At 41.1% G+C, this 24,055-nt stretch overlaps 1 protein-coding gene and 1 pseudogene across 1 annotated transcript; both read right to left on the minus strand.

Annotated features, from left to right (window-relative positions):
- Positions 1 to 228: 228 nt before the first annotated feature.
- Positions 229 to 1,931, minus strand: LOC149454559 (uncharacterized; annotated as a pseudogene).
- A 3,804-nt stretch (positions 1,932 to 5,735) lies between these two features.
- LOC149454560 (histone-lysine N-methyltransferase PRDM7-like) lies at positions 5,736 to 14,491 on the minus strand. Its single transcript, XM_089687338.1, is given in 3 exon segments — positions 5,736 to 6,015; positions 11,728 to 11,795; positions 14,006 to 14,491. Coding segments are annotated over 3 exon segments (834 nt in total).
- Between the last annotated feature and the right edge of the window lie 9,564 nt (positions 14,492 to 24,055).

Genomic DNA, 24,055 nt, shown 5'->3' on the forward strand with positions numbered 1-24,055 from the left:
AATTCTTTATTGTGTGTTTTTCTATTGTTGCTGTTTATGAGATTGGCTGTAAAGACCATCTTGCGGATGTAAGTCTTATTTTCAATAATAAAAATTGATTATGAAAAAAAAATATGAATATGGATCTCAGTTTGGACTGTGTGTAAGGATAGTGTGAGCCTTGTGAGTTGTGTTTAAGTGCCCTAACTGTAGAAACCTCTTCCCACACTCCCTACATTTACATGACCTCTAGCTTGTGTAGGTCAACTGATGTGACTTGAGGTACCGTAACTGTAAAAACCTTTTCCCACACTCCTTACATTTACATGACCTCTACGTTGTTTGAGTCAACTGATGTGACTTGAGGTACCGTAACTGTAAAAACCTCTTCCCGCTCTCCCTACATTTACATGACCTCTACCTTGTGTGAGCACTACAATGTCTTTTTAGGCTCCCTACCTGAGAGAAGCTCTTTCCACACACCTCACATATGTGCAGCCTTTCTCCTGAGTGAGTTAGATGATGTCTATGCAGGCTTGCTAATATAGAGAAGCTTTTCCCGCACTCTTTACATTTATGTGGCCTCTCCCTTGTGTGAGTGCTGTGATGTCTCTTTAGGTGACTTGATTGGAAGAAGCTCTTCCCGCACTCCTTACATATACTGTGTAAGACCTCTCATCTGTGTGAGTCAATTGTTGTGACCTGAGGTACCGTAACTGTAAAAAGCTCTTCCCACACTCCTTACATTTATATGGCCTCTTCCTTGTGTGAGTACTATGATGTCTGTTTAGGTTCCCTACCTGATAGAAGCTCTTTCCGCACACCTCACATATATAAGGCCTCTCTCCTGTGTGAGACAGGTGATGTCTCGTCAGACATGCTATTATAGAGAAACTCTTACAGCACTTTCTACATGTTTATGGCTGCTCCCCTAAGTCCTGTGATGAACATTCAGACTCCATACTCGACAGAAGCTTTTCCCACACGTTTTACATTTATATGGCCTCTTTCCGTGTGACTGCTGTGCTCTTTAGGTGACTTACTTGAGAGTAGCTCTTCCTGCACTCCTTACATTTATATAGCCTCTCCCTTGTGCAAATCCTGTGGTGAATCCCACATGCAAAAAAAAATATATTTTAAAAATATTCTTCCCAAATATATTGCAATATATTTGAAATACTACAATTTTGGACATATTCAATATATACATATATACACACTGCATGTTGAAATGCGTTTTTATTACAAAGTATATGAAAAATATTTTTAAAAATACATTTCAAATATACTGTATGTGTTTAAAAATACAAAACTACATTTTTAGAATGTATTTACAAATATATGTCAAAATATATGTTAAAATGACTTTTTTTATATGTTAAAAAAAATCTGAAGAATTTTTAAAAAATATATATTTTTTAAATATATTCTTCAGATTTAATTTACATATAAAAAGTCATTTTAACAAATATTTTTACATATATTTGTAAATATATTTGTAAATGTAGTCCAAAAATTTAGATTTGTATTTTTAAAGACACTCAGTATATTTGAAACATATTTTTAAAAATATTTTTCATATATTTTGTAACAAAACAGCATTTCAACATGCAGAATGTGTATATATATATATATATATATATATATATATATATATATATATGTGTGTGTGTATAAAATTGTATAGCAATATATTTGGGAAGAATATTTTTTAAATATATTTCAAATATATTATTCTTCCATATGGGATATTCAGACAAACTATATAGGAGAAGCTCTTCCCACACTCCTTACAGTTGTATGGCCTCCCCCCTGGATGAATCATTTGATGTGATTTTTTTTTTTCTTTTAATGTTGAAAATCCTTTTTTGTACTCCACACATTGGCAGGATCTCTCCTCTGCTTGAGTCCTACAGTGTGTCTTTACATCCTGCAAAAAGCTCTTACCACATTCCTTACGCAAAGAAGGCCGTTCCGCAGAGAATAACACTTGATGTCCCTTTGGACTTGCTGGGACACCAAAGTTCTTTCCACACTTTTTGCATAGCTGTGGTCTCCCCTTTGCAGGCTGTACCTGTAACCCTCCTTTAGTAACTTCTTACGTGTGACCTTCAGTATCTCCTGAAAGGCTCTCAGTAGGCTTCCATTGCAGCTTTTCTGCTAAACTATCTCTACGTGACTTTAGGATATTTGTGGTTAATTTGTCTCTGCAGACTTTATGTCTCTTAAGGTTTTCATTTCTTGAAATGTGCCATACGGCAGAAGTACTGCCTGCTGATTCCTCAGGAAGAGCAGATGAGGAATGATTTTCTGCGGGTTTTGTTGTACAGGTCTGCTGTTCTTTTCCAGACCCTCACACAGGTACAGAGTGCTTTGACTGTAAGTGCTTGCTTAGACAGTCTTCATTACTAAATACTATTTTGCACCACTGACAAGGGTGGATATCTGCCGTCTGTCTATGTACTAAAACAAAACAAAAAAAAGTATTAGCTTCCAGTATAGCGTAGTCCTAAGACATACAGTCTTTGCAAAAGTTGGAGATTTTGGACCTTTCTGGTTTATTTCTATGTTAGCCAGTCATCCAGACCACAACTTAAGCCAATCAACCAGAATAGAACTCAACTCAGCCAACCAAGCCAGAATTCAACCAGTCAGTCAGGCCGAAAATCATCTCAGCTGACCTGCAAGAACTCAAACCAGTTAGCCAGGCCAGAACTCAAACCAGTCAGTCAGGCACTGAGGAAGAGGCAAGTCCTCGAAACGCGTTAACCAGTTGGAGGTCCAGGGTTCCCATTGCGGACATACCAAGTACGAACTGGACAGTGCTATTCTTTTATGATGTGCCTTTGACATTATTGTCATCTGTGAGTATAATACTTATTGCTTTTATCAATAAAATGTTTTTTAGGTAATGCACCGGGTCTGTGCGTCATCTGTTTTTCTTTGCATCCAGTGTGTCTGGACTTTCCCGATCTTTTGAGGGCAGCAAGGCGTGCACTTTTCAAGGCAGTCGATATGTGATTGTGGCCTTTGTGGAGCCCATCCTCAAGCGCAGGAGTTTATGTGTACACCAGAACTCAACTCAGCCAACCATTCCAGAACGCAAAGGCCAGAACTCAACTCAGCCAACCAAGCCAGAACTCAAACCAGTCAGTCTGTCACGGTCTGGGTCAGGTTCAGAGACCAGTTGCTATAGCAGTGTTAAGGCTTACTTGAAACCAGCAGGATAGGTACACAGGCAGGTCACCCTGGGAAATGACGCAGGCTCACCTGAGGTGCGGGGTCTAAGCACTAACCGGTTTTCACCAGAGCTCCTAATGGTGGAGATGGATTTGGCTGCGTGTTATTACCAGGTCACAGATCTCAGGATCACCCCACCAGGGAATGAGCAAGTCGGAATCCAATAGCAGAAGGAACAGGTTAGGGATCAAGCAGAAGCAGAGTCAGTCAACAAGCCAAGGGTCGGTCACAAACAGTAGTAGATGAGGATGAGGCAGAATCATAGTCCAGGAACAAGCCAAAAGTAGGTAGTGATGGTATAGATGGGAGCAGGACAGACAAGCAGGATATTGGCTGGAGAAGGCACAATAATCTGGCAACCTGGAAGTGCAGAGACATGGCTTTTATCAGGAAGTTCATGGGAGGAGCAAGGGATTCAAGATAAACAAGGTCAAGGTAGGATCATCCAAATAATTGTCAAGGGAGCTGTCCAGCATTCCAGGTGGTTCAGCAAGAAGAAACATTGCCTCTCACTGCAGAAGACCCAGGTTCAAACCCAGGCTCTGACAGTACTTCCCTCCTCACAGGACGTCCCCTGGATGTCTTAGGACCAGGCTTGTGGGGGAAACCTCTGGTGGAATTCTCTTGTTAATCCACGGTCTCGATCAACTTCGCCTGAATCTCCTGCAATGTAGTTAATCTGTTGGCAACAGCAGGAATTTGAGTTGCAATAGGGAGATCAGGAATAAAATCTGGATGATACCCCGTATTGAGGAAAAAGGGGCTTTGGGAGGTGGAGCTATGTTTAGCATTGTTATAGGCAAACTCTGCTATAGGTAGATAGTCCACCCATTCATCCTGAAGATACCTGACAAAACACCGAAGGTACTGTTCCAAAGTTTGATTGGTCCTCTCGGTCTAACCATTAGACTGTGGATAAAAAGCAGAGGACAGGTTAACTGTTACCCCTAAAGCTGAACAAAAGCTTTTCCAAAATTTTGATGTAAACTGTACTCCTCTGTCAGATACCACATCATCAGGAAGTCCATGTAATTTAAAAACATCTTGAACCATCAACTCCACAGTTTGTGCAGCAGAAGGTACCCCCTTAACAGGTAGGAAATGAGCCATTTTAGTAAGGCGGTCGAAGACTACCAAGATAGTAGTTACTTCTTTTGAGGGAGGTAATTCGACTACAAAGTCCATAGAAATTGACCCCCAATGTCTTGATGGAACAGGAAGTGGCTGGAGCAATCCCACGGGAAGCTTGGGGTCTTATGACGTGCGCACGTCAGACAAGAGGCCACGTAGTGTTTGATATCCTTCTTATAACTAGGCCACCAGAAGGAACGTGACAGAAGGTCATCTGTTTTTCAACTCCCAAAATGTCCCCCTAGTTTGGAGTCATGAACTAATATGAGGACTTCCTGAGCAGACTCAGGTACATAGAGACGATGTGCTAGAGTCCAAAAGCCGTTCTTGTACTCAAGGTTAATGTCCCTAGGAGGATCACTGAGAAATGGGTCATTCTCATACCCCTCATTGAGAAGACTCAAGAATGTCTTTGCACTTGTGGCCCCTAGGAAGTTCTTTTGAGTTAGGATTGAACATTCGGAGTTGCCCTCCTGGGGAGGCTCAGACAGCATCCTTGATAAGGAATCGGCCTTACCGTTCCAGGTCGATATGATATAATAAAATTGAATCTGGAAAAGAATAAAGACCAACGTGCTTGTCTAGAAGACAATCTCTTGGCTGAGCTAATGAATTTCAGATTTTTATGGTCAGTGAGAGCAGAACACAGGCTCTGACACAGTCAGGCCAGAACTCATCCCAGCTGACCTGCCAAAACTAAAACCAGTCAGCCAGGCCAGAACTCAAACCAGTCAGTCAGGCCAGAACTCAACTCAGCCAACCAGGCCAGAACTCAACTCAGTCAACCAAGCCAGAGCTCAAACTAATCATCCAGGCCAGAGCTCAAACCAGTCAATCAGGCCAGAACGCAAACTCAGCCAACCAACCAGAACTCAAACCAGTCCGTTAGGCAAGAACTCAACTCAGCCAACCAGACCAGAACTCAAACCAGTCAACCAGGCTAGAATGCAAACCAGTCAACCAAGCCAGAACGCAAACCAGTAGGTAAGGTCAGAACTGAACTCAGCCAACCAGGCCAGAACTCAAAACAGCTACCAGGCCAGAACTCCTGGTCAGCCAGGACAGAACCTAAATCAGTCAGTCAGAGCTGAACTCGACCCAGCCAACCAGGACACATTGTAAACCAGTCAGCCAGGTCAGAACTCAAACCGATCCGTCAGGTTAGAACTTAGACCAGACAGCTTTGTCAGAATTAAGGCTAGCCTGCCTTTCTTCGTGCCAGGGAGCAACACCTTGGTAATCTTTGATCTCCTTCATGTTTAAGTAGATCTCCACTATCAAAGATTGCCTACCAATGTTTTAAAGAAATCATTTTTATATCATATATTTAAATATTAGTGCTCTGCAGAATACACACAGTCATTCATATTAGCCACCAAACTTGTTCATGGGAAGCAGTCATTTACAGTCATAAAGAACATCATGTAATACTTTCCCTGTAAAGATACTAAAAAAACACAGGAACATGTCTTATCTTTAGAAGACACTTTATGTTTCCAGAGTATGCCCCATCTAATGCCAAGCTTTTTTCCATATTCCCCGCCATATAGGACAAGCAGTTCTGTGTAGGGCAGGATATCTCTGCACGATCGATAGTAGATTTGCTGGTGGTACTGGAATGCAATAAGGTTTTGCTCTTCTTCATATCTTGCACAATTCACATACCTTAAAAAATGACAGCATAAATGAAACTGAAAAGTCATGTCCTAATAAAACATGTATGATGTGATGATAAACAGGATGGTATGACTTTCCATCAGCCTTTTGCATGCTCCTCCATAGGAGTGCTTAGGTTTTCAGAGAGAAGCAGCACAAGTAACAAGTGAGCTGTGCTGCACTGCTCCTGTAGCACCAGATTTAGCATTTGTCCACTAGATGGCATTAAGTGCCATAGGAAATATGATACTCAGCACCATCTAGTGGTTAAATGTCTTATTTTTTAATACTCAACCAAAAAAAAACATTCGACTATCACAGGAAAGAATCTAATAACATTCATTGTTTTGCCACATTTGCACCAAATGAATATACACATACTTTCACTGGCTGAACTGCTATGCAAATGTTTTATAAATAAACCCTTACATCTCAAATTTCATTGAGCAAAGAAGTAAATGGAAAGGCTATTGTTTCTTTGTAGGCCTACAGTTACTTCAGCCTGTCTGTAAAATGTTATGACTAGAGATGGGAAGGTCTGCGAAAAAAACTGAAAAATTAGTGGAAAAAAATATTTTTTTCTATTTCTTTTACAAAGCCGCTGGAATATGATCTTTTACAATGATAAATAATATATCTATGACATGGTATTCAAATTACATAACATGAAGACCTTAACCGGCCGGCAAAAACCCTCGTCCCTCCGGGTGGACACCACATGGCGTCCTTTCAGGCATGCGCAGTTTGCATGCCAGCAGAGCCGCGCAGTGGTGCGATCTGTCACCAGCCGTGTACCTTGGACACGGCCGATGACAGATCTGTGTACCGGCACCGTTGCCAGTACCATGTGACCTGCTGAGACCAATCACAGCAGGTCACATGACAGTTGTATACAATGGATGGCTTCCTATCATGCCATCCATTGTATACAATTGTAGCTAGCTGTGAATGGTCACAGCGATCACATGCACAAGCTGGGCCAATCACAGCCCAGATATGTCATGTGATTAGCTGTGGCCAAATCACATCGATTCATTGAATCATCGATTTCATTCAGGTAAATGCTTGCTTATAGTAATTCTTTGCTATAAGCAAATTGTGTAAAACAAAAATAAGAAAAAATATCTAGATCACTTCCCCAAACTATTACAATGTTACTATGGTAACACTAAACAAATCTTAAAAAAAGAGAAAAATGTAATAAAAAATAATAAAAAATTTTTTTTTTAAATTATCAATTTTTCTTTTTTTTTGTACTGTCACCAGTCAGTGTCCCTGATCACCACCATGCCAGTTATATGATGACACTGTACTGCACTGGTGACAGTATGTAAAAAAAAATATAGTGAAAATAATTTTTTTTTATTTCTTTATTTCCGAAAAATTATGACAAAAAAATTACAACTTCAAAAAACTCGCCATGCCTGTTATGAAATACATCGGACTGTCTACTTTGCAAAAAGGGGTCATTTGGGGGATATCTGTACTGTTCTGACATTCTTGGACCTCAAGAAATTAGATTGGCTGTTAGAACTTCAGGATTGATCAATTTTCAGATATATCCCATAGTTTGTGAACTCCATAACTTTCCTACAGACTAAATGATAAATACTAATTTAAGTTATTTTCACCAAAGACATGTAGTAGAATACATTTTGGCCTAAACTTATGAAGAACAATTATTTATTTGTAAACTTTTATAACAGAAACAAAGAAAAACTTGTTTTTTTGTCAAAATGTTTGATCTTTTTTTGTTAATTTAGCAAAAAATGTACAACCCAGCGGTGATTAAATACCACCAAAAGAAAGCTCTAATTGTGTGAAGAAAATGATAAAATTTTAGTTTGGGTACAATGTTGTATGACCGCGCAATTGTCATTCAAAATGTGAGAGCGCTGAAACCTGAAAATTGGCCTGGGCAGGAAGGGGGTGAAAGTGCCCGGTATGGAAGAGGTTAATGAACGATTTCTAAAACCTCAGGCAAAGTCTTAAGTTATTGCACCTTCTCTCAGCTGAAGACATGCAAATCCTGGAATGCAATTCAAGTAACAAAATTATCAATTCAGTTCTCAAAAAGACAAATATGCATTTCTGCCATTAGGGGGCACTGCAGAGGAGAGGCTCCAGTTTAGTTTGCTTGTGGGCTTCATCTTGTCTGCCTGAAGGACCAACACCTGAATGTGAGTCCTGTAGTAAAACATGCCAATACAATTAACCACTTGCCTCCCATGGACGTCCCTGTACGTCATTGAGTTGCAGTGGTTATACTAGGATGACACCTGCAGCTGCTGAGTTGCTTTTACAAGCAATGAGAGAGGATGTTTTCCCCCTCCAGCCTCCTTTGGCAGCTCTGCCTGGCTCTGCCTTCTCACTGGGAGACCCAAGTGTTCAGCTGGCCATTCTGCCGGCTGACCATAGAGCTAATCGGAGACCGGAACAGCTCTGATCATCTCTGTGGTCTCAGAAATTGGAAGCAATGAGCATTTCATCAATTCCAGTTTCGCTGAATGTAAACAAACCATTAGGGTTTGAAAAAAAGCATCGGATCATACCGATCTTGGTTTGATCCAAAACTTTGGAGGGCAGAGGGGAGGTCTGGGGTCTACTACACCCCAGATTTCTAAGCAAAGAGGACCACTGCCTATTGTTATCACAGGGAATATTTACAGTGATTAAATTATATTAACGTGATTTAAAAACAAAATTAAAGGGACAATGTAGAAATATAAATAAATATAAATAAATAAATAGGTAAAGAAAAATTGTAAAGCTCCCCCATCCCCCTGTGCTGGCGCACAAAGGCAAACGCATGTCGGTCCTGTGTTGGTAAGTAAACAGCGCACAGCACATCACTGCGATCATCAGAATTTCTAACACCAAACCTCTCATGTAAATCTAAAGTGGTAAGCCGTAAAGGTGTGAAACATTTGGTATCTATTTACTCAGCACAGCATCGTTTTTACATTTTACCAAACAATTGGGTATTATAATTTGTTTTTGCAAATTTTGTATTTTTTCAAAATTGCGTTTGAAAACCACTGCAAAAATGTCATGTGATATAAAAAATTGCAAAACCCGCCATTTTATCCTCTAGGGCCTCTGCTTAAAAAAATTACAATGTTTGCGGGTTCTAAGTAGTTTTCTAGCAAGAAAAATATGATTTTTACACTTATGAGAGAAGTGTCAGAATAGGTTTGGGAGGCAAGTGGTAAAGGAAAGACACAGAGATTCAATCTGATGCTTAAGAAGGTCATTACCAGAGGGAAAGGGCACCAAATCTGAACTAATTAGAAGGTGATCAACCAAAAACTCTATTAAAACAGGTGAATTATAGCTAATTTCCAAAGGTAAGAGGAAATGATCCACAATATGCTTTGATCAACAGAAAAATGGGTACCAACGCCTAGAAAGAACAGGTCCCAGAATGGGACCTAGGATTGCCTAGGTCCAAGTGATAAAGACCAACCAGTCTACATGGAAGGGTGTTTTCATTCTTGACCCTCCAGGAGAACTCCATATTAAAGGTGTTGTCTGGTCTGATACCGCTCTCAATATGCAAGAGAAACCCTGTGCCACCAACTGCACTACAGCCCATAAGAGGTTTGTAATGACTCTTGAGACCCCCAAAGAACTAAGGGATTTGATCCAACAAAGTCAATGTGAATGTACAGATAGGGTGCATGGGAAGCCCTGTCACTAGAGTATGCAGATTGGATATTGGGACCTTACCACCAAAAAGAACTCAGTATGAAGTTACAACATCCTTTCTAGCACACCAAGCTCATCAAGAGAATCCTGCTGAAAAACCACCCTGCCTAACTCTGACTGCAAGCTATAAGTCTAGAAAAGCTGCTCATCCAGCACAGTATCAGTATTCAACCTTAGATTGTACGCCCCTTGAGGGTTAGGGACTGATGTGAATGTACAATATATATGTAAAGCGTGGCGTAAATTGATGGCGCTATATAAGTACCTTAAATAAATAAATAAGGAAGGGACAGAAATCCTAGCAGAGACAAAACAAGGGATGGCAACCAAAGAATCCTCCTCAAGAGACAGCAGCTCTGCCAATGAAGGAGGACCTAAACCTACGTAGAGAGGTCCTAAAAAGTCAACAAAACATACCCTGTCTCCTGCAGAGGATTCCTGCAGCAGAAGACTAGTGATAACAATCAAGGGTGGGAGAGATCCTTTGCCTGCCACACAAAATCTAATGTGCACCTATGTGCTTGAACCTCCCTCTTATTCTTGAGGGAAAGAAAGAAAGAAAGAAAGAAAGAAAGAAAGAAAGAAAGAAAGGAAGGAAGGTGTCCCCCCGAGTCTGCAGCAGGAACCAAAAAGGTGTCCACTCTTGGAGAGTAAATCAAATACTTCTTGAGGGTATTATCAGCTTCCTTTCACTTTGGTGATAGGATGTACCACACTCTTAAACTGGAAAAGAATACTTCTGATTAAACACACATAAATTCAAATGCTAGAAAAAAATCATGCAAATGAGTCTGAATTCAGTAGGGCATATATGGCCTAATCACTAAGGGGATTGAGCCACAGTGGTGAACTAGGAAAAAAAGCCCTGCTGCTAACACAGTACACAAAGGTCTGAATAGTGCTAGGCTGCAAAGCTGAAGAGGAAAAGGCATATATTAGCCTAACCCACAAACTACAGTTTAGTGGTTTGCAGTAGAGAATGAAAAGCAAAACTAAGAAAAACCAATATGTAACACCCCAAAGAGCTATCTCATTGGGGGAGGTATTAAAGAAAGGGTTGTACCAGCACCACGGGTCTAGACTTAGTGTAACCCACAAGATACAGATCTGCGGGGTGTATTTGTGATTCCAAGACAAAGAGAAAACATATTTACCAGCCCAAAAGGGCTTTATCATAAAGTGAGGTTTCAGAGATTAGGTTGCGCCAGTGGTACTACCATAGCTCTGGACTGAGAGTAACCCCAAACTATATATCATTGGGGTGTGGTCAGGACTGAAAGCAAAGCTAAAGAAAACCCATATATAACAGCCCAAATGGTATCTTTCTTCAAGTGAAGTTTCAGAGACCCCGCACACCAAAAGTCATGCCATGGCTCTAGACTTAAGAACAAGCCTCTCCAACTATCTGACACAAAACTCAAGTCTGGGAAGCACCACTGGTGAAACTGATTGTCCAATGTTTACTTACCAAAAGTGCATTACAAGACACTGGAGAGCACTCTGTAGCCAACTAACCCTGTACACTAAGGTCAGGATAGTGCCACTGTCAACTTCAATACAATCTTCAGTCCAAAGCAGTCTGGGTATGGCCTCCAAAGCAACTACTAAGGATATGCTACACCAAAGAGGTGCTATAAAAAGCTAAGCTCAAGTGGCATAACTTAAGTTTTGATTGAAGTTAGCAAAGAAAAAATTTTTCCTGGAGAAAAAATATATTTTATTTGAAAAACAAAAGGCGTTCAACCTCCTAGGACAACTAGCAAAAAACTGAGGCATGACGCTTGGATGCAGGTTAGATATAGGCTGGCTTCATGATTTTTAGTTTTGCCAATGTCCAAATCTCCTAAAGGCAGCAGTATTACCCACATGTCACAGACAATTCTACAATCTTAGTCACTTAATGGACAATTTTTTTTGGCTTGACATCCACTTTAGGTCAGGAGCTTGGGCATTTCTTACATTGTACCATGGGAATAAAAGCTGCTGAAAGAAGTCTAAATGTGTACAACCTACCTCAACCAATTAGAATTGTGTTCATCTGTTGCATCAATGTAGGCATAGAGGTCTTTTCCTTGAGTAATCTAAGTTGTTGTAAAATAATCTATTAGGACATATTTAGTATGAGTATTTCTTTAAAAAAGTATTAAAATGGCTGCTATCAAATCTCTTAATTAAGACTTAATAAACTTGTCCCGTATAGGATGCCAGTTTAACAGGCTTGGATTATGTGAAAACTGGTGAGAGCTAGCAAACCAATTTCCTAGTAGAGCTCATAGAAAGTCACACATGGTACGGTTGGGTGAAGATCTCCTATATGGGATCCTTGTCCTTCTTCAGCCTGAAGACATGAATATACTTTGAATAAAGTTACTGCCAGCAAATACACTTGAATTACTTTTTACACCTTTTTGGCCATTTGCTGCTATGGGTAGTGGAAACTTCTTTATAGATTCTGTCTATCTAGAATTTCTATTAAATAAAACCTAGGTTGTCAGGTTAAACACTCTCTAGGTCAGCATTTCTCAATCTTCTTACTTTAGGGCAAAGTTTCTCAACCTTTTTCCAGTCAAGGCACTCATTAACATTTTTATGCACAATCTTGAGGCACCCTGTTATGGACCACCTGGTGTACCCTAGCAGTCCCCAGGACAGGATTCCCCAGGGTGCGGAGTCTAAGCCCCAGTCCGCTTGTTCACCAGAGCCCCTGATGGTGGGGATGGGCTTGGAGCAGACAGTGAGCAGGTCGCGGCCCCTGAGTAAACCCACCTGAGGTAGAGGAATCACCAGAGGTAATGACAGGTAGAGAGCCTGACGTGAAGAGGCAGACAGGTCTGGAGAGTAGCAGCTAATCCGTGCGGGTCGGATGGATGGCTGAGCAATAGCGTGGTCAAACGGGCCAGGTCGGTAACAGAGGGGTCAGCGTGGTACAAGGCAGCAGGCAGAAGAATAGTCAGGTCACTCGCCGGGGTCGGTACCAGTAGTTCAGATCAGGTAGGGATATCCAAAAGAGAGGTCAAACTTAGCCAGGGGTCAGAGCAGGAGAAGTCAGCAGAGGTCAGGTCCAGGCAGGTCAGCAACGAATCTCAAACAAGGGGAACACAGGAACCAGATCAGACCATACGGCAACTTGTGTCTGTGCAGGGCTGATTTAAGTAGCCTGACAGGCGCAGCCTAGGACCTAGTGCCTGCCCAGTACCGTCATAGGCGACGGGTGCGCCTGGGTCCTAGTGCCCTGATGCCTGCATGTCTTGACAGACACCTACGCATGTGCAGACCCATGCGTCGCGATGGTCCCTGACACACCCCATCCTAAAATGTAAAAAAGGAAGCTAACAGTTTTACATATTGCAGCAGCATCCACACATGCAGGACACCCAACATTAGAGATGGTTTATTCTTACAAAGCAAATACAGGATTGCACACTGGTACTCACTAGTGTGCTAGCATTTCTTCTACTCATATTTTTTCCCTCACAAAGCTAGCTGACAGATAGGGATGGAGGAGGTCAAGCAAGGATGCTGTGCAGATGCCTGACATTCTCCTAATCAACCAATGATGTCAGCGGTTTTTAGAATGCTGACGGCTGGCCTGCATGGTACCCAAACTTGTAATGTTGCACCATGAAAACCTGTGGCTTTGTGTAACCAAAAGGCAGGCCTAATCCACACACTGAGTTGTACACAATTTTTGGGCAATAATAGTAATTTTTGCAAGGCACCCATGGAGAGCCCAGAGGGCACCCCAGGGTGTTTTGGCACCCTGCTTGAAAAAGGCTGCCCTGGAGGAACCCTTTAAATAATTTTCAGGTCTTGGGAACCGCTTTTAAAACCAATTTATCAGGGGTCAGTGGAAAAAAATGACCCTTACATTGGCGACTAATGAGAAGGACCCTCATTCCCCCAACAAGGGTAGTCAAAATGCCAACCTTACAGAGAGCTTAAGAGATCATTTGAGTCATGGGAATGAGCCATCAAGTGGCACTGGCTCTGGGACTATACAGGAACTATCAATCAGTCTTTCCCTTTACATTGATGGCCAGTGGGAATAAAGAAGTGGTCAAATGTCACCCTTACAGATAGCTAAAAAGATCACTTGGGTAGTACCATTGACTCAACAATTGGGATTGGAACTATGCAAGAACTATCCAACAGGAGGTCAATCAGTCACGGTTTAAGGAACCCCTAGCAACCTCTGGAGGAACCCCAGAACCCTGGTTGGGAATGGCTGCTCCAGGCTAACATGACCCAAAAAAGTATAAGCTAATTTTAGTAACTTAAATAAACTTCTAACCCTCCAGGCATAGCCACTAGCGAAAGCTGATTCCTCATCAGCTGGAATTCCTTCAAAAGGTCCAAAATGTGTTCCTTTCGAGATGATACCCTCTTCATTCCAAGCTCCTAGTCCAGCACATGGAATCCCAGAAACTCTGATACTCAGTGAAGGTGGAAGTGTATGTTCGGCTCGGTGTTCTGTTCCCAATTTAGCTTTTTAGTCAGGTATGAATACTGGGGCACTGTGTTTTTTAGATTCATCAAGGAAAAAATCCTGACATTCTTCACAAACTAGGAAAGGAAGGAAAGAGGCAAATGTAAAAATGTTATCAACAATAGACTGGTTTTCACTTTGAATTTTAACCATGTGTTCTGTTCCCCAGGGGATGAAGAACACGTAGTGCTTGGTCCCATCTTGATAGGTGCTTTCTACAACTAGCTGCAAGGTCAGACAGGGTGACCCCCAATTGTCTTGTCCAAGCACTTGCCAATTCACTTGGAACATTTTAGAGGACATATCCCCTCCCCGAATTCCTTGTGAGCAGCTTGTCTCAGTTAAGTGGAGAGGGAAAAAAGTGCAATCTATTGAAGAAGCTGCCTCCTTGATAGCTGGGTTGTTGGACAGCTGTTGGAGGTGGGGGGTGCCCTATACATCGTCACAGCTAACCTCAGACAGCAGATACGAAGACGAACAAAGTATTATCAACATTGCCACACAATGTCACACCAGGGCAGTGAGTGAAATGGCTTTGAGGGTCAACAAAGCCTTGTCATACAGCCATCGAGCCTTAAAATGGTAATAAACCCAAAAACCAAAAATGTCATCTATTATAGCTAACCAATCATTAGATGTGGAGGCTGCATTAGTTTTCTTTTTAAGGCTTTTTCCCATCTGTTTTCACCTTGTTATCTGGCCAGTAACACATCTCCGGTATTAGAGTGCCACCACTCTGGATGAAGGAGCAAATTCTGGATAGCAGCATTATCAGTCTGGGTTGGAGGGGAATGTTAGATAACCTAGCAGATTTAGATTCACTAACAAACTGAAGCCAAACGCCAGCTCACACTTTATATGCAGGTACAGCAGCAGTTTTTGTTCCTTTTGGGATAAAGGTTTTACATAAAAAAATAAAAGCTGATCAAGATAAACACCCCTGTCAGTGGTAAATGGTTTGTCTCACCCCTATAAACAGATACATTTGGGAGAGAACTTGTTCTTTTGAAAACAACAGACTTAGTGGCTGGATCGCCAGTGACAATAGAAGAAAGAAAGCCTAAAAAGAAAACTAATGCAGTCATCACATCTAAGAACTGGCAAGCTGCAATAAAAAATAAATAATAATTAATACTTCTTTAATCAAATTGAAGAAAGGTTTCATTTTTAAAGAGAAATTCCAAGCAACAAGTGAAAACAATCAGCTACTAATTTTATCCAGTAAACATAACTATTTGATTTACTATAATCAGAATTCTTTGTAATCCCCTGCAGAATAAGCACACACAGCTCAATAGAGGGCTAGTAGCCGGGCGGTGGGAATGTAACCTGCTCTTTCACTCTCTGCTTCCTGATTCACCAATCACATTCAAACTTCCAACACAGGTTTTAATCTGACTTGAGACTGTAAAAAAAATTGCGACACTGGAGGCTACAAAATGGTGTTCTAGCATCACCAGCAGATGTGTTCCAGGACCACCAGCATACAGACAAGAGGTGCAAAGTAGCAAAGTCTGGCTGGAAAATCGACTACTTAAAAAGTAGTCTTAGACTGGATAGAACATTTAATAATATTCTGCATATGGTATAACTACTAAGGAGTTGTTTTTTTTTTTAAAAAGGTTAATTAAGTAAACTTAGAGAAGAAGTCATCATCCCGCAAGTCATTCTGCCCTCGATTTGAAAAACGTACTGTGGAAATGCACATTCGCGTGTTCGGGTGCAATTCATTTCAATATCACCTGAAAATGCGGAGGCATTTTTGCGAAGATTGCAGAGTGTTTTTCCACGCAACAACCACAGCACGATAGCGCAGACAAAAACACAGGACACGCGACACCCAAAACAAGGTTCCAGAACTGTTTTTGGCCGGCACGCGCCTCATGATTTTGTTTGCGCGATTGCGGAGCGCTTGTCGTGCGGAAAAATGCACTGCGATCGTGGCAGAAACGCCCCCACGTTTTCAGGTGCCATTTAAATGATTGGCACCTGAACACGTGAATGTACGTTTTCACAGCGTGTTTTCAAATCGCGGGGAGAATCGTGTCCAATCCAGTGTGAATGGAACCTGTTTAAAAATTTAAGCGTGATTCTTGTGAGCTACTATGGTGTATTTTCTAAAATAAAATTATTAATTTATATTAAAGTTACAATGCTAATTAATGTGCAAAATTAGTCAATCAAAGGTTGTGAAAAATTAAATATTTGGGTCGCTTACACCATACACTTACTCATACTCGTGTTTAACTAAAACCAAATTATACAAAACCGTGTTGCGCTCCACTAATATAAAAATGATAAATTAATAAATTAATATACTCCCAAAAAAGATATACTTATACCATGTATAATCAACAAATCTCTCAAACGTATACATTTATATTATTCATGATCCTACTGCAAATCCGTGCTTATTTCCACATTCCGTGAAGGATTAATAAGTGTATAAAACTTTATGCAAAAAAAATTTATATATCAAAAAAAATATATCAAACAAAAAATTATAAATTTATATATCTCGAAAGTCCACACAGTGATGCATTCTCTTTATGTGCTCCTTCATCAGTGTGCGCTCACCTGATTTCTATGACCAAACCATTAAGTGAGGTCAAAAACAGCTTGTGTCCCTTTAAATGGACTTGTAGATGAATGTAGGTTTATATCCCTGTCCCAGATGGATGGATGGATGAGTGGAGTAATTCCTTTTTTCCAGCAGGGGGTCTTTCTGTTTTCCAGAGACCTAATTTCCTGGATTCTGGTGGATGGATGGATTTATCCCTCTCTCCTCCAGGGGGTCTCTCCTCTCCTTACAGAGAGGGATAAATCCATCCATCCACCAGAATCCAGGAAATTAGGTCTCTGGAAAACAGAAAGACCCCCTGCTGGAAAAAGGGAATTACTCCACTCATCCATCCATCCATCCATCTAGGACAGGGATATAAACCTACATTCATCTACAATTTGCAGTAGGATCACGAATTATATAAATATATATGGTTTAAGAGATTTGCTGATTATACATGGTATAAGTATATCTTTTTTGGGAGTATATTAGGTTATTAGAAATAAAGATGGTGCCGCGCTCTTAAATTATACCTGTGAATAAATAAAATTAATATAATAATGCAGTGTCTATATAATATATTGATTCCCTTAATAAATAAAAATTGTGCAATTCATTATTAATAAAAAATAAATAAATAAATAAATATTGTATATCCAAAATTAAATTAGATAATCAAAACTATAAAAGTATAAAAATATATATGCTTAAAAATAAATAAATACAAATAAATATACTACAACATATAATTCATAAATGTCCAATATACTTGAGAATCCAATGATATATTATATCCCATTAGAGTGGGGTTATTCACTGCAAATTGACTGTTCACATAATTCCAGATAAAGATACTCAAGATGAAATCAGTTACTTGGTGTATTTTTCCACTAGTAGTAAACTGGATGATTCTCCTCTTTGCTCTTGCTATACTGCTGAAAAATGAATCCTAGGTAAGGTTCTCCCTCCAACAGGTGAGAACATTCACTATATCCTGTCTCCCCGTACCCTGCATTCACTATATCTGGTCTCCCTGGACCCTGCATTCACTATGTCCGGTCTCCCTGGACCCTGCATTCACTATATCTGCTTTCCCCGGACCCTGCATTCACTATATTCGGTCTCCCCAGACCCTGCATTCACTATATCTGGTCTTCCCGGACGCTGCATTCACTATATCTGGTCTCCCTGGACCCTGCATTCACTATATCTGGTCTCCCCGGACCCTGCTTTCACTATATCCTGTCTCCCCGGACCCTGCTTTCACTATATCTGGTCTCCCAGGACCCTGCATTCACTATATCTGGTCTCCCCGGACCCTGCATTCACTATATCTGGTCTCCCTGGACCCTGCTTTCACTATATCCTGTCTCCCCGGACCCTGCATTCACTATATCTGATCTCCCACAGCATACAGAACATGGAAATGCAATTATTTTAATAAATATAAACTTCTTAATACCTTTTCTCATCAGTAGTATATAGAAGCCTGGTGACTTCTATCAGTGTCCAGCAGAGCACATGTTAAAGTTTGTAGGAGGAGTTTTCATTTTGCTCTAGGAGGATACAGAACCCATGACCTCTATATAGTGGACACTGCTGATTGGCCCTGTGATCACATGCACTCTCCCAAGCAAAAAAAAAAACCTCTCTAGCAATACACACCAAGCTGAACATGTGCAGAGTTTCTCACACCATATGTCTTATCAGGAGATAAGAGGAAGACACTGGAAGAAGGGGAGAATCAGAGAAGTCCGGATTAAACACAATTTTTACACAATGCAGAGGATTAACCTCTTAGGTTCCGCAGTGAGTATAACAAGCATGCTTTACTACATATATAGACTGATTTTACTGTTGAGGGTTTAGTAACACTTTAACCCCTTCCCGCCGGTGCCTCCCGGCCCTTTAAGAGTTTCAGAAGCCGGGAGGCGTGGCAGGCGGAGCGTGGTTTAGGGATCATGTGACCACTGTGGCGCGTTGTCACGGCGGTCACATGATCGGGAAAGGTCCCGATCGAAAGAGCAGACCGGGGCCTTTCCATGAGTACCGGACACGTGTGCTGGGAGCGCGCAGGGCGCACGCTCTCAGCACATATGTTTTTTCTTACATGAACGCAAATGTGCGGCCGCTCAGCATCTAGGCCCAGACGCCGGGAGGCCGTACATTTGTGTGCAGCCGGCGTAAAAGGGTTAATATTTAGTGACAATACATTTTTAAAAATTTCTATTTAAGCATGTACTCTTAAAGTATATGTGAACCCTCACCTTGTAAAACAACCCATTTAGTTTAAAATAGAAAAGGCAAAACATTTGTGCATACATATTAAAAAAAACACTACAAACACCTTTTTTTCCCTTTTTTTATAAGTGATCGCATTCCCTAAGTTCTCAGCTGCATAGGGAGCTCAGAGAGCTGGGGAAGGAGATACAGCAGCACACTGCTCTTCCCAGTAAATGGCTATGCAAAGGGGGCATGTCAGCACCAGTGCAGCCTCATCAGCGCACATCAGTGTGGGAGAAAAATTACCTGTTTGCAACCTTTTATAATAGAAACTAAGAAAACATTTTCTTTTCCAAAATGTTTGCTCTTTTTTTGTTTGCTTAGCAAAAAACAAAAACCTCAGTAGTGATTAAATACCACCAAAATGAAATCTCTATTTGTGTGAAAAACATTATAAAAATTTCATATGGGTACAGTGTTGCATGACCGCACAATTGTCATTCAAGGTGCGACAACGCTGAAAATTTGCCTGGGCAGGAAGTGGGATAAAAGTGCCCGGTAGGCAAGGGGTTAAACCATTTTATGTAAATTATAACCCCCACCTCCCTTGTAATGAAGATGAATAGGGGTGGACAATGTAGTCCAAATCATGAGAGCAGCCTGGGGGTGACAACGCTGTGCATTCATAGATGCAGTGAAGTGAGTGTTTCCACCCTAGGACAGGAAGTATGTTATTGGCAGGATCAACAGGTGATAATAAAATAAATAACAGCCTGAATTTGACACCAAACTTTGGTTGAAAAATATTATGCTATTCAAGTACATATTCTTTAACTCAGAAACGTCCCTTCTATTGCTCCCCAGCCTCCTAAATCCCCACGATTCTTTTTTTTTTTGCTGCTGTAATATGACTTTGTGTTAGATCAGGGGTGTCAAACTGGCGGCCCTCCAGGTGTCGCGAAACTACAAGTCCCATCAGGAAAAAAAGGATCAAATCGGCGCTGGGAGGGGACCAAACTGGAAAATGAATTGATAAAATATAGTGGATGGTCAGTAAAGGAGGGCAGAATGGGGGATATAAAATAGAATGTGTTAATAATGATAATAAAAATCAATAGTGATATAAAGCAATAATACAATAAAAAAGACAGATAAGACATAAAAGTCCATAATCCAGGGATCCTAAATGGTGTATGGCAGGTGAAGGCAGCTCCCCATAGAGCGAAGCAGTACTCTGCAGAGGATACAAACGAACAGAAGGGGGCGCCAATCTAACCGTAGAGGGTTAGTATTTTAACCCCTTGGTGCCAGCACCTCCCAGCCCTTTAAGAATTTCAGAAGCCGGGAGGCGGGGTTTAAAGGTCATGTGACTGCCATGATTCACCGTCACAGTGGTCACATGATCGGGAAATATCCTGATCGAAAGAGGAGATCGGGACCTTTCCGTGAGTACCGGACATGTGTGCTGGTAGCGTGCAGGGCGCACGCTCTCAGCACATATGTTTTTCTTAATTGCACCCAAATGTGCGGCAGCTCGGCGTCAAGGCCCCGGGAGGCTGCACATTTGTGTGCGGCCGGCGTGAAGAGGCTAATAATTACACAGGGTATTAAAACTACTCACAAACATGATAAGTAAGAAAGCATGGTAAGGTAATCCTTTGGTAAGCCGTAAGTCCACCAGCGGTGAAGGTTCTGGTCATTCAGGATGAACAGGGATGGAGCCATCAGCTGTCAGCAGTGCAGAGAGTTTGAAAATGGCGCCGAAACCAGCGTGGACCGCAAGGAAGACAGGGACTCGGTGGGCGACCAATGGCAGAGCAGGAAAATGTCAAGTGACGCATTTCCAAGCAGATGCTTCTTCTTCAGACCTTCAACAACTGCTTCGAAACGCATCACCTGACATTTCCCTGCTTGCCATTGGTCGCCTGCCGAGTCCCTGTCTTCCTTGCGGTCCACGCTGGTTTTCGGCGGTTTTGCCGCATTTAACATTTTTCTGCTAAACGTCCAGGGGAGGTCATGTGTACATGAGACCAAAGACAGGCCACCCCTAGTGCTGAATAAAGGCAAAGCAGAAAGTTTCACCTTATGATTCATACTGACATGAGGACTAGTCCAGCATTGTCCTCTTTCAGCCCAAAGTTCTTCCTCTGCTCCCATCTTAAATTGATATTCTGCTCAGACGGACCTGGCAGGGACCAGCAACCTATCTGCACATGCACCAAAGTGTGCTAAATCCAAGCGCATGCACAGACACACTACAAGTCTAACTTGGCAGAGACCTGCGGCATGTCTGTGTATGCATGGAATGGGGCTAAACTCCCACGCATGCGCAGACACATTGTGAATCTTTGCCAGGGTATGGGGTTACGGCACATCTGCATATGTGCGGGGAGTTAGTGTGATTTGGTGCATACTTTGCACGTGTCTCTTCCAGGTCCTATGGACCCATGATGCATCCGTGTATGTATGAGATATGCAAGGATATTGCACAGCATGCATTATCCTCACCAAACTGTGGGGCACACTAAAAAATGTATTTCTAAAAAATTGAGAGCTATTTTCCTGTGAAACTGCATGCACATTCGTTCTGTGTGAATGGGGATAAAAATCGAACATTACTAAACTATTTTCCCTCCACGCTGAATGTTATTCATTCATACAGAAAAGAGTGAATTAGGAAGATACCACATCACGGACACTAGATGGAGCTGATGATCATCATCTCCACCTAGTGGCCATAATATGCTATTTTCCTGTATCACTCTATTTTTATGGAGATATAAAATTTGTCCCAGAGAGAAAATAGCCTAATAACATTTGATTTTGCACAGAACACATGTACATGCAGTTTCACAGGACGCATAGCTCTGTATGGATAATGTTTGCTGTTGCTTGCTTGTTCAGGGTGTGCCAACCTTGTTCCTGTTGGATGCTAAGCATACAGGGATACAGCATATTGGGCACCAATTCACAATACAGAGAGGGGCAACCAAACTGATAAGAGGCATGGAGGAGCTCAGCTATGAGGAAAGATTAGAGGAACTGAATTTATTCTCTCTTGAGAAGAGGAGATTAAGGGGGGATATGATCTCCATGTATAATACATAAGGGGGGGTATGATCTCCATGTATAATACATAAGGGGGGATATGATCTCCATGTATAATACATAAGAGGGGATATGATCTCCATGTATAATACATAAGGGGGGATATGATCTCTATGTATAATACATAAGGGGGGATATGATCTCCATGTATAATACATAAGGGGGGATATGATCTCCATGTATAATACATAAGGGGGGATATGATCACCATGTATAATACATAAGGGGGGATATGATCTCCATGTATAATACATAAGGGGGGGTATGATCTCCATGTATAATACATAAGGGGGGATATGATCTCCATGTATAATACATAAGAGGGGATATGATCTCCATGTATAATACATAAGGGGGGATATGATCTCCATGTATAATACATAAGGGGGGATATGATCTCCATGTATAATACATAAGGGGGGATATGATCTCTATGTATAATACATAAGGGGGGATATGATCTCCGTGTATAATACATAAGGGGGGATATGATCTCCATGTATAATACATAAGGGGGGATATGATCTCTATGTATAATACATAAGGGGGGATATGATCTCCGTGTATAATACATAAGGGGGGATATGATCTCCGTGTATAATACATAAGGGGGATATGATCACCATGTATAATACATAAGGGGGATATGATCTCCGTGTATAATACATAAGGGGGGATATGATCTCCGTGTATAATACATTGGGGGGATATGATCTCCGTGTATAATACATAAGGGGGATATGAGCTCCATGTATAATACATAAGGGGGATATGATCTCCATGTATAATACATAAGGGGGGATATGATCACCATGTATAATACATAAGGGGGGATATGATCTCCATGTATAATACATTGGGGGGATATGATCTCCATGTATAATACATAAGGGGGGATATGATCACCATGTATAATACATAAGGGGGGATATGATCTCCATGTATAATACATAAGGGGGGATATGATCACCATGTATAATACATAAGGGGGGATATATTATCTCCATGTATAATACATAAGGGGGGATATGATCTCCATGTATAATACATAAGGGGGGATATGATCTCCATGTATAATACATAAGGGAGGATATGATCACCATGTATAATACATAACGGGGGATATGATCTCCATGTATAATACATAAGGGGAATATGATCTCCATGTATAATACATAAGGGGGGATATGATCTCCATGTATAATACATAAGGGGAATATGATCTCCATGTATAATACATAAGGGGGGATATGATCTCCATGTATAATACATAAGGGGGGGATATGATCTCCATGTATAATACATAAGGGGGGATATGATCTCCATGTATCCATGTATAATACATAAGGGGGGATATGATCTCCATGTATAATACATAAGGGGGGATATGATCTCCATGTATAATACATAAGGGGGGGATATGATCTCCATGTATAATACATAAGGGGGGGATATGATCTCCATGTATAATACATAAGGGGGGATATGATCTCCATGTATAATACATAAGGGGGGGATATGATCTCCATGTATAATACCTAAGGGGGGGATATGATCTCCATGTATAATACATAAGGGGGGATATGATCTCCATGTATAATACATAAGGGGGGATATGATCTCCATGTATAATACATAAGGGGGGATATGATCTCCATGTATAATACATAAGGGGGGATATGATCTCCATGTATAATACATCAGTGGTTCATATAGTGAACTCGGTGTAGAGCTATTCACCCTGAGGTCATCACAGAGGACAAGGGGCACATTTTACGTCTGGAAGAAAATAAATTTAATATCCAAACACGGAAAGGTTTCTTCACAGTGAGAGCTGTGAAAATGTGGAATAGACTCCCTCAAGAGTTGGTTCAGGCCAGCTCAGTGGATTGCTGTAGGAAAGTCCTGGATTCTTTCTTAGATACACAGAATATAACTGGATACTAACATTTATAGGTAAG

The sequence above is a fragment of the Staurois parvus genome, unplaced genomic scaffold, assembly GCF_062004578.1.
Source record: "Staurois parvus isolate SC_StPar_1 unplaced genomic scaffold, SC_StPar_1.0 ptg000423l, whole genome shotgun sequence".
Classification (NCBI taxonomy): domain Eukaryota; kingdom Metazoa; phylum Chordata; class Amphibia; order Anura; family Ranidae; genus Staurois; species Staurois parvus.